Raw genomic sequence first — 17,765 nt, 5'->3', positions numbered from 1 at the left:
CGGACAGGTGAGCAACAAAGGGCAGATGGAACTTCCTGTCTGGGGAGACCGGGTGGGGGTGGGGTCAGGAGGCACGGCGGGTTCAGCGGGCAGGGGACACCCCTGGCTGATCTGGGGGAAGCCTGCCATCTGCTGGGCACATGGAGAGCCCTCCTCAGCTGAAGTGCCACCTCCAGGAAAATGGAGTTTCAAAGGATGGTGTTTGCCAGTCTCGTCTTTCATGGGGAAGCTGCAGGGCCGTGATGTCCAGACAGACCTGATTCTGGGGCTGGAGGAAACGGGCTGCCACTCCCAGAGAGTCGCGCCCAGGTGGCCCTCGGTGCCCCACGTCCACGCCCGCCCGGAGAGCAGGCTTCTCTGCACGTCAGCCCCGTGGACCCGACAAAGACGGCTCTCTGCAGCCCCTCATGCTCTGCGGGGCACACAATGTGTCCTTTCACCCCAGGTGGGTCTGGTGGAGTGTGGCAACCTCCCTGGGGGGTGCCCGGTCGGGCAGCTGGCCCTACACTTCCCTGCTCGTGGTTTGGAAGCTCAAGGCACTGTCACTTTCAACTACCGTCAGGGGAACTTCTGAGACCTGACATCCATGTTGGTCACGTCAGTTTCACCCTGAAGGTGAAAGCCTATAAGCCTGTGCCTGTCCACCCTCTCCCAAAAGGGGGGACCATGACCCCAATTAAATCGTGGCTGCTGTGGCCGTGCACACGCAGAGCACCGGGGAGCGTGCAGGGAGCCCGCTGTCACTCGACACTCTTCCCAGCAGCCCGGCAGCCTGCCAGGCTTGGAGAGAGACCGTAGCTACCAAAAATAATCCTCCCAGTGTTTAAATATTTACAGAAGCAAGACAGATCCTGATGCCTTTACCATCTACAGGGTCCGGCCCTAACCGCCAGCCCTGGGGCCCCTGGGAGAGGCCAAATCCACCCCACCCCCACCCGCTTTGCTGGGTCCCAGGTCTCCTCCCTCTCCCTTCTAGATGTGTGCGAATCTCCCTTTCTGTGACCCACGAGACAGCCTCCCTCTCTCCTTCCAGAACATTTCCGCTTCTGACTTCTTACTCCCATGTTACCTCGACCCTGGCAGGCACCTCCTTCCTATAGGCCTTTGGGGCCCCAAAACCCCTCCTCAGGAAAGGCCCCCTTCTCTAGAGGGTCTGCATCCCATCTTGGAAACCATCAAATGAAATGTAACAGAAGAGGCACGTGCCATCTAAGCCTGCAGGCTGGTCTCCATGCCTCCTCCTGGGAACCTCCAGGGCACTTAGGGGCCTTGCCCGTGATGGTCTCGTGGGCATGGATGGTCACTGTCCCACTGTGTGGGACAAAAGGCGGGGCAGTGAAGATGGAGACTTGCCAGGGCACAGGGCTGGGCAGAGCTGGGAGGTGACCAGGGGCTCGGCTCCAGGGTGGCCACACTTAAGGACCATCTGTGTCACTGCCTGCCGCTAAGGAAGGTCGGGAATTTGCTCGAGGCCACCTGCTGGCACCAGAGTCCAGGCCTGCTTCCTCCAGCCCATGACTTTCAAAGGGCAGGCGGTTTGCAATGACCAGTGTGGCTGGGCTTCAGCTGTCAGATCGTCAGGGAAACGATACTCTCAGGTTCCCCAAACAGATTCCCTGAAGCAAGGAAGCACATTCTGGATATGGTGGAGGGGCCACCAGGAGCCCTTTCTCCCTGGCACATCACAGGCATTTAGGGAACACTGGTTGAATTGAAAGGAAAATCCAAGTAAAAATGCCTTGTTTACTCTGCTGGGAATGAACGTTAAGGCAAGCAGTAGAGGATACAGGAACGTTCTGATCAAAAGACAAAGGTCATTTGCCCCCCACCCTCGCTTTTAGGGAGGATTTCATCAGGTATTGGGTTACATTGCAACAGCCAAGCGGGAGTCCCGAAAGGCAGAGCTCGGGCTCCCGTCTCACCTGGGAGGCACTGTCACATCATTGCTCTGTGACCTCACGCTCAGAGCTCTCAGAAGCTCAGGTGGGCCCCGGGCCCTGCAGAGTCCCTGCCAGGGCTGCTGATGCAAAAGCCAGGGCCCCCAGGGCCTCTAGCTTTCTGCTCCCGAGTGGGGCTCTGTGCAGTCAGAGCAACACAGCCTGCAGAGGGCATCCCCACTAACCCCTGCAACAAATCGAGGGTTGCATCAGGTACCTCCAGAGGGGCTGTCTTGGTTTATGAGCTGAGGGGGAAGGGCCAACAACAATTTCATTTCCTGTCCTTCGACAGCCATCCTGCAGTGGGCATGCCAATTCCCTGGGGAGCACAGCCTCTCCCAGAGGCTGAACTTCCTTCTTTTCACTTCAGGAGGGTTGATGCACCTATTTCCTCCCTGTCCTGACAGCTTTCATAGAAAGAGGCCAGCTTTGTAAAGAGCTGATGGTCCTTGCGGGGGCGGGGGGAGCAGTAGACAATAGCACGATTTCAAGAAGATCCACCCATGCAAGGGCTCCACCATGCATCTCTTTGGAATCTTGCTTCCTTGGGTGACACACTTGGCTGGTGACTTTCAGAATCCCTGCTCCAAGCCAGGGAGGGGTCAGGGCTACAGAACCTTCCCCACAACAAGCAGGAGCAACAGAATGCTCTCTAGACCTCCTCCTAGAAGCCACACAGCCATCAAGGAAAAAGGAAGAGGGCTGGCCAGAGAACATTAAAAAATATAAAAACAAAAACAAAACAAAAGCAGGACACCAACCAACAGAGACTAGAGCTGGCCAACTCAGCGGCCCTGTGCCATACATGGCATCAAGCACTTGAAATGTGGCGAATTAAAACTGAGATGTGCTCTAGGGTTAAAGCTTGCATGGGATTCCCAAGACTAAGTACAAAGATAGAGAATATTAAACATCTCTCATCAACTTTTAATATTGATCGCATGCTAAAATGGTAATATTTTGCATATACTGGGTAATTATTAAAATTAATTTTACATGTCTCTTTTTTACTTATTAAAATGTGGCTATTAGACCTACACAAATATGCCCAACTGACTTTTGGCAAAAGTGCAAAAGCAGTTCCATGGAGGAGGGTTGGCCTTCTCAATGGTCCTGGGGCAACCAAACATCCCCAGGCTAAAAGACAAACCTTACCCTAAGCCTCACTCCTTCCACTGAAGTTAACTCAAAATGGGTCATGGACTTACATGCAAAATGTAAAACAATAAAATTTTTAGGAAAATAACAGGAGATCATCTCTGGGATTCAGGACTAGGCCAGGAGTTCTTAGACCTGACACCAAAAGCAAAATCCATAAGAAAAAAAACCTGATAAATTGGGTGTCAACAGAATTAAAATATTTTGCTCTGTGAAAGATCCTGCTGGGAGGATGAAAAGATAACTACAGACTGGGAGAAATACTTGCACATCACGTATCTAACAAAGGACTAGTATCCAGAAGATAAAAAGAACTCTCAAAAATGTAACAGTTAAAAAAAAATGGTTAGAATATAAGCAAAAGACATGAAGAAACATTTCACCAAAGAGGATAAACAGATGGTAAAGAAACACATGAAAAGATGCTCAACATCACTAATCATTAGGGAAATGCAAATTAAAACCACAATGAGATACCACTACACGCATATCAAAATGGCCAAAAAATAAAATAGTGACCACACCAAACGCTGGTGAGGGTGTGGAGAAACTGTACCACTCACATACTGCTGGTCAAAATGTAAGATGGCAGAGCTACTCTGGAAAACAGTTTGGGCAATTCCTTTTAAAACGAAACATGCAACTACCATACATATGACCCAGCAATTGCACCCCTGGGAATTTCTCCCAGAGAAATACTCACAACAGCTTTATTCATAAATGCCCCAAACTGGAAACAACCCATCAATGAACTTCCTTCAAAGGGCAGACAGTTAAACAAACTGATCTGTATACACCACGGAATACTACTCAGCAATAAAAAGGACAGAACTACGGATGCATACGATGGCTTGGATGGAGCTCAAGGGCATTATGCTGAGTGAAAAAGGCCCATATCAAGGTTACAGAGAGTGTGATTCCATTTATATGAAAGTCTTCAGAGACAGAGAATAGAGTAGTGGCTGTGACTATGAGGGGAGTGTATGAGCCGTGTGATGATGGAACTGTTCTGTACCTTGACTGTGGTCGTGGTTACACAAAGCTACACATGGGATACAACTGCACAGGAATCTATACACATGCACACACAAATGGGTGCTTGAAAGACCAGCCAGATCTGTGAGTTGTACCCACCTCCATTTCCTGGTCTGCAGCATGTACTATGGTTTTCCACGGGATGCTGCCATCAGGAGAGATTGGATGAAGGATGCATGGGACCTCCCTGTACATTTTTTGCAACTTCCTGTGACTCTATAGTTATGTCAAAATAGAGTTTGTTTGTTTTATTTTTTTTTTGCTATACGCGGGCCTCTCACTGCTGTGGCCTCTCCCGTTGCGGAGCCCAGACTCCAGACGCGCAGGCTCAGCGGCCACGGCTCACGGGCCTAGCCGCTCCGCGGCATGTGGGATCTTCCTGGACCGGGGCACGAACCCGTGTCCCCTGCATCGGCAGGCGGACTCTCAACCACTGCGCCACCAAGGGAGCCCAAAATAGAGTTTTTAAAAACAAGACTACTATAAAATTTTAAATTTTATGTGGCTCACATTACATTTTTACTGGACAGTGCTGGTTTAGACCTGGCATCAGCACATAATGGCCCGCTGTCTGTCTTTGTACAACCCATGAACTAAGAATATTTTTTAATAGACTTTATTTTTTAGGGCAGTTTTAGGTTTACAGAAAAGTTGAGCAGAAGGTACAAAGAGTTCCTAGATACTCCTCCACTCACACACAGCCTTTCCCCTATTATTAACATTTTGCATTAGCGTGGTACATTTGTTATGATTGATGAACCAATATCAATACATTATTATTAATATCTAAAGCCCATAGTTTACGTTATGGTTCACTCTTGGTGCTGTACATTCTATGGGTGTTAACAAATGCATAAGGACATGTATCAGCATTACAGTGTCACCCAGAATAGTTTCACTGCCCTAAAAATCCTCTGTGCTCTATTCAACCCTCCCTCTCCTCTAATCCTTGGCAACAACAGATCTTTTTTTTACTGTCTCCATAGCTTTGACTTTTCCAGAAAGTCATATAGTTGGAATCACACAGTCTGTAGCCTTTTCCGATTGGCTTCTCTCACTTAGCAACATGCATTTAAGTTTCCTCCATGTCTTTTCCTGTCTTGATAGCTCATTTCTTTTTAGCACCGAATAGAATTCCCTTGTCTAGATGGACCAGTTTATTTCTCCATTCACCTACTGAAGAACGAACATCTGTTGCTTCCAAGTTTGGCATTTATGACGGAACCTGCTACAAACATCCGTGTGCAGGTTTTTAATTGAAGAATGGGTTTAAACATTTTTAAATGTTGAAAAGGGCAAAAAGAGGGAAATATTTCATGACACATGAAAATTATATGAAATTCAAAGAGTCCATAAATCAAGTTTTATTGGAACCCAGCCACGCCCAACTACTTCCATATTGCTAGTGGCTGCTTTCTCTCTATGGGCAGAGTTAAGAAGCTACACAGAGGCTGTACAGTTCAAAAAGCTGAAAATACGCACTACATGGCCCTTTACAGAAAAGATCTGCTGACCCCTGAGATGGACAATTACAATCCCCAACTTTGAAAGACCAGAGAGAAGCAAACCAAAATGATAATAGCAATGCCGAAATGATTGATGACCATAAATATTTTCTTTATGCCTTTCCTCCCAAATTTCTAAAATATACATATATTACTTTTGTCACTTTTAAAGTAGATTTCCACAGCATCTTTGCTCGGGCCCCACAAGCCTCTCAGGAGGGCTCCTGAACAGACCCAGAGGGCTGCCAGGGCTGGGCCAGGAGGGGCGACTGATATGCCAAGTGATGATGGAAACAGGGGCTTCACAGGGCCCGATTTTGTTTTGCTTTCTTAACTTCAGAGCTGGTACCTCAGCTAGGAGCCTTCGTTCTGTGACCCTGTGCCTCAGCCTTCTCTACAACAGGAGAAGAACAGCGCTGACCACAGGCATTGTTTTAAGGGTTAAATGGTCAGTACCCACAAAGCACGTGCTGGGTTGAATAGTGTCCCCCAAATTCACATCCACCTGGAACCTCGTAATATGACCCTATCTGGCAACAAGGTCTTTACAGATATAATTAGTTAAAGATCCCAAGATGAGATCATCCTACATTGAGAGTGGGCCCTAAATCCAAGGATTGGTGTCCTTACAAGAAGAGAAGCCACATGACGATGGAGGCAGAGATTGGAGGGGCGCAGCCATGAGGAATGGCTGGAGCACCAGGAGCTGGCAGAGGCAGGATGGATCCTCCCTGGAGCTTCAGAGGGAGCAAGGCCCTTTAGACACCTTAATTTTGGACTTCTGGCCTCCAGAACTGTGAGAATCCCTCTCTGTTTTTCTAAGCTGCCCAGTTTGCGGTCCTTCTTTATGGCGGCCCCAGGAAACTAACACAAAGCACTTAATATCTGGCTGGCACACTGGTAGGTGCCATAAAAGTGCCACTTTTATTTTTATCATCCTGGTAAATGACTACCATTTGCCTACTCTGTGCTGAACCTTTTCGAAGTGCTTTTGCTCTTCGTCTCTCTTTGGCTTCACAACGGACCCATTTCACAGATGAGGAAACTGAGGCAGAGAGATTAAACACCTCGCCAAGCTCATGCCCCAGGGATCACGTGGGACTTGGTTCACATCTGACTGCAGATCTTGCCCAGCCCAGCTGGCCTGCCCCTTCCCTCCCAAGACAGTGTGTCTGAGCCAACAGCTGCCCTAAGTCTCACACCAAGGGACTGGGCACTGTCGAGACCCAGCCTGAATTGCCTGGCAGCCCCTCCAAGCTCCTGGAGGCAGTGGCAGCCGCCCATCAATGCGTTTCTAGAGCTGCAGGGCAGACAGTGAAGGGCCATTCTCCTCCCCAGGCAGTGCCTGGCTTCCCTGCCTAGCAGTGAGGCTCCCAGGCAGGTCCAAGGGCTCAGTCCCACCAGCTGCCCTTCTCGGAGCGGCTTCCTTTGGACCACTGCTACCAGCCATCCCCAGGCACAGAGATGGGGAGTGACGGGTGACTGCCACCTTGGCTGGGGGGGCTTGGAACAGGCGGGCGGTGGGTGTGGAGGGAGAGATGCCGGCACAGAGCCTGCCGAGTGCTACAGAAACATAAGACAAGATTAGTCTTAACGACGCACAGAACAGATTGCAGGGTGTCGGGAGATGGGATGTTTTAAAGAAATAAATCTCAGCTCCCGGTTACAGAAGCACAAACAAACCCAAACAACAGATCTTTGGAAGCTGCCAGCTTCCTGGCTGCCAGGCTGCTGCTGGGGGCCCCGAAGGGGTGAGGGTGGGTGTTCCAGGAGCATCCTCAGGACATCAGGGGGACCCGGGGCACCCGGGCTAACCCAATACTGAGTTACCTCAGATATATCTTCCTGAAATTTGGGGGGTGGGGGGTGCACCCCCCAGCGCCTGGCCATCCTATCTCTCACCAACTCTTGGCCATGCCACCTCCTAAATCTCTCTGGAGCCCACACTCATCCCCCAGCATTCCGTCCCACAGCTCCTCTCCGACCATCATCCTCCCTTCCTAGGCGGCAGCAGCCCCAGGACCTTCCCTCACCCCTTCCCCAGTCCCACTGCTGCTGGAATGGCCTCCAAGGACATCCACTGGTCTAGCCACTGGCCATTCCCTGTTGCTCCCCCCTTCATCTTTTTAGGGTCCCATCCTTCTGGCTCCCCTCTTCTCAGCCTCCCATCCCAGAGGTGGGAGAGGGTTCTTATTTGCTTCAGCTACTATGGGTGGGAAGGGGTGAAAAGCGTCTCCCTCGTTTATATCACCGCCCCCCCCCCCGACCCCGTCTCCAGGAGTGAGTGGTTCTGGATGAATCTCTCACTCCTGCAGGCTTGTCCGCTTCCCCTGAGATGGTTGGACAGAAAAGGAATGGGGCAAGGCTATTTATGAAAACCGCCCAAAGCAACTAGGAATCTCATGGCATCACATAACCTGCCCCAAACCAGGCTTTGGGTGACCCAGAATGACACCCTCTGGGTCCCTCCTGGCAGCCCCCCATCAATGATACTCAGCACTTGGACCTGGCCCACCAAGCTCATGGGCTCCAGGTCCTTCTCAGAGGCTGGATTCTCCCCAGAGCAGGGCCTGTTATACCAATGACAACGAGAAGGTATGAATAATTCAGCCTTTACGGTTGATACTCTGGTGTCACAGAGCCTTTTCCTCCTAAAGGCAAAAAGCACTTAAGCTGCCATTTATTTCAGCCTGGCTCCCTCTGCGGGGTGGGCGCCTTCATCCGTTGTCACCGTCCCTCCTCACTGGCTTCTGCTTGTGACCCCTCCTGTCACCCACCCCCTAGTAAGCCAGCCCCTGCGTGGGTGGGTGGGGGAACACCTGTTCAGTTTTCTGGTCTTTTCCCCTTTTCCCCTTGACAGAGCATTTTGAGGGGCTACTCTTTGCCAGGAGTGTGACTACTCCCTCCATCCCCCTCACAAGCACTGTTTCGTCTGGACCTGCACTGTCCAACACAAAGCCCTTGCTGCCTGTGGCTATTGAACTTTAAATTCAGTGAAGATGAATAAATTAAAAATCCAGTCGCTCAATTGCCAGAGCCACATTTCCAGGGTTCCGCAGCCACATGTGGCCAGTGGCTACCACATGGGACAGCGTTCATCACCACGGAAAGTTCTATAGAACGGCACTGGTCCAGGTGACAGGTAAGTCTCACGGAAAAGCAACAGCACAAGGCGGCATATGTTAAATGCCACACAAATGAGACGCCCGGGGAAAGCAGCAGGAGCTCTGTAGAGCGAGCAGGGGTCACGGAGGAGACCGCAGTCTGGCTGGGGTTTCAGCAGGGGAGGGGAGAACATTCCAGCTGGAGGGAGGCTGGGGAAGGGTGAGCCTGCTGGGGCCGGCTGGCCAAAACACCACGTGTGTGGGAAAAGAGGAGAGGACAGGAGGTCAGGAGGCAGGTGAGCATCGGAGCAAGACCCCAAGGGCAGGCAGCCCGCGGCCCCCTGGCGCTGTACCCGGCTCTCCTGGACCCACGTCTGGGCTGGCTGGACCACTGCACCAATGAAGCCATGGCGAGAGTCCCTGCGTGGCAAGGCCATCCAGCTCGTTCTGTAACCTGAACGCCACCCTTCACTCGGGATGGCCGCCCCAAGAACACACACCAAGAATGACAAAGGAGGGGATGAGAGAGGGGAAACACAGCACACATTTACCCTGGGGGTGGGGGCACCGATGACAACTCTGGGGACGAGGGTGGCAGACCATCAGCATCAGCTTCATGGGAAGGACCTCACAGGGTCTAGGAGGTCTTCTCATTAACAAGCTTGCAAGGGACTTCCCTGGCAGACCAGCGGTTAAGACTCTGTGCTCCCACTGCAGGGGGCACGGGTTCCATCCCTGGTCGGGGAACTAAGATTCCACAGGCCGTGCGGCACGGCCAAAATACTCCCAAAGAACAAAAATAAAAAAACAAGCATGCAAGACAGTGGACAAGGGTGAGCCAGTCTAAGCTGTGTGTGGGTTTATGATTAATATAACCACACTGTAACATTTTTGAAACATGAGAAAAGAAAAAGATTACTCGTAACCACGCTATCCTAACGTATTGGCACAGCTTCCTCTCAACCTGTGCTGTCCAATAGAGTGATCACATGTGCCACTTAAATTTATCTCGATCAATATCACATAAAATAAAAAATGCAGTGTGTCAGTCACACTAGCCACCTTTCAAGTGTTCCCTAGCTGAGCAAGCCAGTGGTGTTATCTCGAAGGCATAGATCTGGAAAGTTCTAGTGGGCAGCACTGCTTGGCCCACCTCATTCATGCATCAGGCCTTTCCATAGATTTCAATCAAAATGTGCACATCATTTGCTACCTGTTTTGTTTGTGATGCACTATAAATTTCCATGCTGCAGCACAGCCTTTACAAATACACATTCTTCTGTCTGGCAGTACCGAGGTTCTGAACATTTTGGGGAGTCAGAGGGTGCTCCCTCCTCAGGAAAATGCACACCCATGAGCATACATACAGGAAGTGGTGTAAGACTTCAGGGGGCTCATGGACCCCTGTTAAAAATCCCTTGATCTGGAAGATAAACTGTAATGGATGGGTCTCCTTCTCTAGATTCTTCCCCTTTTTCCTCCATTGTAAAGAACAGCATGATGAACATCTTCATGCAAATGTGCTTTATTTCTGAGTTTAGATTATTTCTTAGGACGAGTTCCGGAAGAGACCTTTTGATTTAGGGAGTGGGAGCTGTGTTTCAGCTCATACATATTGCCACACACTTCCCCAAGGGGGAGCAATTGACACGCCACATGGGGGTCCACATGCAGGTCCTGTTATATGACACCCTCATCCAACTGGCCCTTGAGACTGGGTACCTCTCAGGACAGAAGCGAATGATGGGATGGCCACTTATCTTGTCGATGGTCATCCTCACCTTCATCTCAATCCAAAGCCTTGATTTCTGACACTGTGGAATGTACGGGGCTGAGAGCCACAGACCCTAAACCCTGCTTGTATAACTCAGATCTCCATGGGAGGAGGGTCCATGAAGACAAGTCAGCAGCACAGCTCTCCTTGTCCACCCATTTCCCAATAGTCCTTGGACACTCATATAGTCAAGGATTTCCAGCCATCACTGTGCTGGGGCTGGTGGGGTGGCTATGGCAGGTGGCCTTGCCATCTAGGGATGAGGCTGTGCCGGGCTATACCCCGCAGGTAGCACACGAATGGACACTGCCTTTCTAACCACTCAGCCCTTCTATGAACTACCAGCCACATAACAAAATGTTTAGGGGACACTCGGATGGGGGCTGCTTCCCCCTCCTCGCCCACCCCCAGCCTCAGGCTCAGCCTCCATGTGTAGTTCTTCAGTTCTGCCACCAGAGGGATCCCATGAGCCAGCCTGCCTGCTCCCCTCCCAGGGAGCCAATTCCCAGTTAAATTAGGAGCCTCTGCTCCAGGAGCCACTATGAGTGCATTCAAGTCCTCAAAGACAAGCTCCCTGAGGGGTGTCTGGTCCAGCAGATGCCAGTTCTCCAGGACCTCGCCCCAGATGCCCTCTGCCTGAGGCACAAGGCCCACGCCTCTCTCCCCGTGCTCCCCACCCCAGCAGCGGTTCTCATACCTGGCAGCACTTTGGAAACCCCTGGGGAGGTCAAACACTGCCCAGGCCCGGGCCCCAACCCAGCCATTCTGGTTCAATCAGTTTGCGTGTGGCCTGGGCATCAGGAGCCTTCAAAGCTGCCTGGGGCATTCTCATTTTTCGCTGGGCTGGGAAGCCCTGCTCTATAGCACCCAGTACTAGTGACCATTTAGTCCCAATTTCCAGGCCCATCACAGGGCAGGAGCTGTGGGAGGGAGGGAGTGGAGGAACACCAGCTTTGCTTCCAGGTCTCAGATGCGGTGGGGAGACAAAACTGCAACTCAGCTCTGAGAGCAAAGAAGCAAGTAAACATGAACTGCAGGGACGGCCTGGCAGGAAATGTAGATTCCAGGGCCCACCCAGCCCCTTTTGAAATCACATCTGTTTTTTTTTTTTAAGCTCCCAGCAACCTGTCAAGCACGGCTGGGTCAGGAACCAGGGTACCTCCCTGTAATACCTCTCACATTCCGTCTCAAAGCCAGGCTGTTTCCACATCAGCCCCTGACTGAAGCACACGCTCCCGGGAGGCAGGGAGGGACCACACTCGTGGCCATTCTGCCCCAGCCCAAAGCCTTGGCTGAATTGGACTGGTTGGGCCAGAAAAGCAAGCAATATGGAATTGTTGGAGCTCCACGGCGAGGGAAGGAGCCCCCTGACAACACTAGTCTTCCAAGCACGTCTTGCAGCTCTAAGCAGAAACATGACCCCTAAATTAAATTGGGTGGAGCAGCGATCTGGAAGGTAAAAGTAGGGCTCCCAAAGCATGACCACAGAAAGGACTCATCGTGGGGCAGCCAAACTTTCACACCTGACAGATGCCACCCAGCTTTAGCTCAGGAGTCTGCACTCGATACAGAATAATGCTTCCAAATCCAACTGGAGGTGGAAATTGTTGGGAATATTAGCCAGACACACAAACGGAGTGCTGACACACTTGGATGGACCTTAGGGAAGGAGCCAGACACAAAAAGACACAAGTTGGATGATACCATTGAGGTGAAATGTCCAGAACAGGCAAATCCATAGAGACAGAAAGTGGCTGAGGGAGGGGGATGGGGAGTGACTGGTAGTGTGGCAGCAGCAGGGGGAGCGCTGACAGAGCCCCACTGGCAGCGGGGACCCAGGCGTGGCTTTGAGTTATGTTCTCAGCCTGGTTTCCTGGTGGGAAACAGCACACGGCTCAGGGAACCTCATGGGGCACTGGAGTCCTCGACTACAGCTGACCGCTCCCCTTACATGCACCCTCCAGTACTTGAGACGGATGTTATCAGTTTACCCTTGGGCTTTAATGGACCACATCTTACTGAGGGGAAGAAAACAGGAATGAATCCATCTCAAATTCCTTCCGGCTGAAGCCAGCAAAGCATTCTGCGTTCCTCCGCCCCGCTCCTTTTCTCCTGGGATTACATCAGTTCATGTGACCTTATGTGCTCTAGGTCTGGTGTAGACCCAGCAGGGTTCGAATCTGACTCAGCTCCTAAATTAGCTGGGTGACCTCCAGCAAGTTCCTTAACCTCTCTCTGAGCCTCGCTTTCCTCTTCTATACACAGGGGTTGATGTTAGCACCTACATCACAGGGTTTGGGATGGATGGTTGTGAGCATAAAAAGAATTAATCCATGGCACACATGCCCAGTGCCCAGGCAAAGCTCAGACCATTCACACTTATCACATGCCCATCTCATCTCATGAGCTCAATAATTGTGTGCTGACTGTTTGATTATGTCAGCGCTTACTATCATCACCATTATTAGCCTAGAAATCTAATGAGAACAAGGACCACAGCCGAGCATGAGAAGGGGCGGCAGAAGCCCCACACCTGCCCATCCCAGGCCTTCCCCAGCTGCTCTGGGTTAGGCCAAGCCTGTGGTTCATGAGCCTTGTGCACACCTACCTCTGGGAGGCCCTGAGGCCCCCTAACGACGCTGTGTGGTGGCCGCCATGAGACTGCAACAACCCTCCCCAATCAGGCAGGGGGCAGGTCTCACTGCTGCCCGTCCTGGTCCCTGCCTGTGTGGCCAGTGAGCCCGCCAGTGTGTCCAGGCATCTGGCTCCCCTGGGCTCTGGGGCTGTACAGTAAATGCTGCCAACTTCCCCCAGGGTTGTGTTCCAGCCTCTTACAGCTTGAGGGTGTGAGAAGTAGCAAGGCTAGGGACGCCTCTGGCGGGCCGGGCCACGTGCCTGGCTTGGCCCCAGGTAGAGCACAGAGCCTGGCTGGCGACCAGGCCTCCCCCACAAGCCTTCAGCCACCACCCAGGCCTCCCTGAGTTTGCCTGGGGGTTGTGGGATAACCGACCATCTCCTCCAGAGATGAGCACAAAAGACACCTGGACTCCTGGGGCCTGGCACCAGGGGGGTTATGGGGCCAGTCAGACCTGGCAGGGAATGTTTAGTCCTAGGGAAGGGGAGAGAAAAGGCAGGGAACCCCCAGCCCCCCTCCCCCGGACTGTGCATCCATCACAATCCCCTAGGGTGGTGTGAAGTGAGGGGACAGCGTACAGAGGCTCTGGTACCTGCGGGATGGGATGCAGGCATCCGCAGCACTCAGTGAGCAGAGCGGGGACAAATGCCACTGCCCTTGGCTCCAGAGAGGCAGTGGGGGGTCAGGAACTCACCCGTTCTCGCTTTCCAGGAACACAGAGCTGCTGCTCTCTGCGAGCGCGGCGCTGATGGGCGAGAGGCAGAAGGGTGAAGAGAAGGCCTCTGAGTCCGAGTCGAAGGAGCTGGCCCTGCTCACGCCCTCGGTCGACAGCTCCAAGGAGCCCTCCTCCTCGCCTGCCTCGGGTCGCGGCTCCCGGCCCTCTTCCGTCCCGTCCTGCGAACTGACCGCCGACAAGATTCCGGAGTCGCTGTGGGCCGGCTGAGAGGCCAGGAGGGAGCTGTCTGTCCCCAAGCCCAGGGCCAGCTTCTCCCCGTCCTCGGGCGAAGGGCTGACACGCTCGGGGTCTCGGATGCTCTGGGCCACCACCAGGATGTCCTCATCTCTGGGGATTAGGGTGGGCCTGGGCTCCATGGGGGACGGTGGGTGGGGGGCCCCCGAGCTCTGGGTATGCCGGCCCCGAGGGCGGGGTGCCTTGCGCACAGGGGAGCTCTCGGGGGTGATGTAACGTAGCGCCTCCTCGTCCTGCTTCTGGATCCGGGAGTTGGGGACCCATGCGAGGATGAGCGTAGCCCCCAGCAGTTCATCCTTCTCCATGTACAAGCACAGGTAGCCTAAGAAGGGTCAGGAGCACAGATGGTTAGGGAGGGCCATGCACGAAGTGCCACTGGCTGGTTTCTCGTAGGAGCCACACCTGGGTTGGTAAAACTGTGGGGCTGTGCAGACTAGCCAGGCTCCAGACACAGCCTGGCCCTAAGAAAACACACCTGAGGGATACAGTTGAGCGCAGGATGAATGAGTGCTGTGGGCATTTTCTAAGCACATACACTTAGCAGATCCAGTGGGCCCGGGACCTCAAGCAGCAGCCCGTCCTGTGCTTTCCCTCCTCCCCTCGTTCAGAGCCCCACCCTGTCCACTGTCTGGGGGCTCCAGAGCTTCCCTGCCTCCATCAGCCTCCCGGTCTGGGCAAGCCCAGGGAATTGGGGAGGAACACAGAGGCCCAGAAGCCCCACTGGCTTCACAGCCTCACCACAGTCTTAGAAGGGATACAGGCAGCAGATTTTATTGTTATGTCCCAAAAAGAATAAATCCAAGACGAGTGGCATTTGGGCCTTTTCCAGTTGGCTGTGGCTTCTTAGCATTTCTTCCTTACCACTGTTTTGGAAGAGGGGGCCATCTCGATGTCATGCCCTGCACTGCTGACAAAAATGAGAAGAGCGATTCTCCAAGGCCGCCGGCAGTGCGTGGGTGGGCTCTTCGGGCCCCTGACTGCTCAGTCTGGGGAAAGGTGGCCTTTCCTCCTGCAGCACCTGCCATTTCGGGGTGTCCTGACTCCTGGGCCTGTTGCACCAGGTTCCCAGGCCTCCTGGTTTCTGTTCTGAGAAGCCCCTGGGGCAGGAACTGGGGTTCCTTTCACGCCCCAGGGCTCTGGCTCAACCCAGAATCCTTAGCCTGGCTCCCATTTCCAAAAGAGGTGGGGGGAACTCCAGGGCTGTCAGCCAGTTATGCAGAAGGATAACATTCGGGTGACGCCAAGTGTCTCCACACCCGCAGATCACGTGGCTTTGGGTTGGGAAGGGAGCCTGAGACCTCTGGTCCCCTCTCCCTTGCCTCCCATCACAACAGGATGATATCAGAAGCCCTCCAAAGGCTGCTGCTATTTTTTTTGTTTTATGCCCAGAACATGTAACACCCTCAGACCCAGGCCCAGAACCTCTGCACCTGGCACCCCAAGTCCTCGGAGTTGGTCCCGTGGTCAGGCGTCCACAGGGTCAAGGTGACATGCCACCCAGAGCCTGCACACCCTTCTAGAGCACACTCCAGGGACCAGGACCCTGGAATCCCCTGCCCTCACAGTTCAGAGTCTGCTTCCAGGGCCTGCTCGGGGCTTCCCACCTGAGCTGTATGTGGGGGCTGTGGATGGGGCTTTGGTGTCCCCAGGAGACCACCCGGGGCCCCTGTAGTGCAGGAAAGAGCTGGGGCCAGAAGCCGGCTTTCCTGCTTTGGAACCTGGAGGGTCTGGTGATTCTAAGTCTGCACCTAACTATCCGGGTGACTGTAAAGATATGCTTATCAAGGCAGGAGGACAGAATACTCTTCAAAGAGTTCATTAGTATAATTTAAACTTGTCTTTTTTTATTAATTTATTTATTCAGTATTTTGTTGACACATAATTTGCATGCATTAAAGTGCCCAGATCTGATTGTAATTCATAATTTTAAATGTATTGACATCTGATGTGGGACCTCTGTCTGGACTCAGGTGGGCTGCAGCCAGGCTGCCGGTGCACTGGGACTGGCGATACGGAAGCACCTTTCAGCAGCCTAAGGAGGCCACAGGACGAGCCCAGGGCCTGCCCTCACCCCACCTCCACCCCAGGCTGGCATTGGGGAGCACCTCTGAGCACCAGCCTCCTTGTCGGAGAGACAGGCCTGCCCAGGCTCCAGCCACTCTCATGAGGTTGTTGTGCAAATTACGTAAAGCGATACATTTGTCTGTTGCAAGTCATTTGTGCAAATGACAAAGGACCACACAGACCTCTAGTATCACTAACCCATCTTTTTGATGCTTCCTCAGAGCAGCAGGGCTGAGGGACTCAGGTGTGAGTTCTGGGCTGCCATAACCAGGTCTAACACCCCCTGCCTCAGAATAGTCACAGTCAGTGACACTCCTGCAAAGAGAATCTGTGCCCACTCCCTTAGTGCACAAGGAAGCTTGATGTTTGGGGGCTCAGAATACAACTGGAGCCCTGGAAAAAATGTAGTTTCTTTCTCTGTGGCTTAGCAAAAGATAGCAAAGTCACCGCCACTACAGGAAAAGTTTCCCACTCCTGGGACCAAGGAAAGCCATGGGCTGGAGTGTCCCAGGAATGGCTCAGGGTAACTCCGGGCTCCCATGTGGAGGGTCAGGAAAGGACCCTCCTCCATCTCCATCCCTGCAGAGTCTAAGAATTTTCTTCCCCGATTTCAAAACAGAGGATTTAAGCACAGAGGGTGTGCAGGATCAAAGATTTCCACGTCCCCAGATTCCTAGGCCTGCTTCATGCCCCACTCAGTCCTCACCCCACACTCTGGACTGCAGGAAGGGACGAAACCACCAAGACTGTCCTGAGGGCTATGTTCCTGCACATGCTCAAGGGGGCCTGGCGGAAAGCCTCTCACTGGGCAGGTTCCTGCAGAAGAGGATGCCCCGCTTCCCTTCTGGTTTCCCTCCCCGCGCACAGGGGGCTCCCTGCTCCCAGAAGCCCTGTAGTGCTCAAATGCCCTCTTCTACTTGCAAATTCAGGCTAATTCCCCTTAAACCATCCTGCCTCCCCTCCATGAGTCAAAGGTCACTGGCCTGCTTCCCAGATGGGGAAATTAGGGCAAATGGAGAAGTGACGCAGGAGCTTGCTAACTTTAGAGAGATCAGCCAGCTCTCCCCAGGCCTGTGACTCCACAGCCCTCCCCTCCCAGGTCTGTGACCCCAAGCCTTCCTCTCCCAGCATGTGACCCCAGGCCTGTCACCCCAGGCCTCCCCACTCTGGGCTCACCTGGGTGGTGCTCCCCGAGCCCCTGCAACCCTTCCGGCGGGTGCACGCAGACATTGTTCTTAGAGTAGATGATCTCCCCATCCAGGACGGAAGGGGGCCCACCGCCACCACCGGGGGTGAGGGTCAAGAGGTCTGAGGCTTTGGAGGAGGCCCGGCGAAGGAGGCGGCCCAGAGACATTGCCGGGGGAGTGTTTCCATCCTCTGCACACTTGGGCCCAGGCGGGGCTCTTCCAGACCTGCCTGGGGGAGGAAGAGAGAGAAAAGGCATGGCCAAGGTCATGAACTTGGACTGGGTATCCCTGGGGCAGCATTCTACCCCACACCAGTAGGCTGGAAACGGAAGCTGTGGAACCACAGAAGGGGTCCTGCTAGCACAAGGCCATATGGAGGGTGAGCTGGGTTCTCAA

At 53.1% G+C, this 17,765-nt stretch overlaps 1 protein-coding gene across 4 annotated transcripts in view; it reads right to left on the bottom strand.

Moving 5' to 3' along the window:
• TBC1D16 (TBC1 domain family member 16) overlaps positions 1-17,536 on the bottom strand; it is a gene marked incomplete at both ends in the record, with an annotated part of 62,932 nt that extends 45,396 nt beyond the window's left edge. For all 4 annotated transcript variants that reach the window (XM_079725127.1, XM_079725128.1, XM_079725129.1 and 1 more), the window contains 2 exons: positions 13,843-14,440; positions 17,359-17,536. In XM_079725127.1, coding sequence (XP_079581253.1) covers positions 13,843-14,440; positions 17,359-17,536 — 776 coding nt within the window. The remainder of the gene's footprint in view (positions 1-13,842; positions 14,441-17,358) is intronic.
• Between the last annotated feature and the right edge of the window lie 229 nt (positions 17,537-17,765).

Source organism: Hyperoodon ampullatus (genome assembly GCF_949752795.1).
Source record: "Hyperoodon ampullatus genome assembly, chromosome: 19".
NCBI lineage: Eukaryota > Metazoa > Chordata > Mammalia > Artiodactyla > Ziphiidae > Hyperoodon > Hyperoodon ampullatus.
This window is presented reverse-complemented; position numbering and strand designations above follow the sequence as displayed.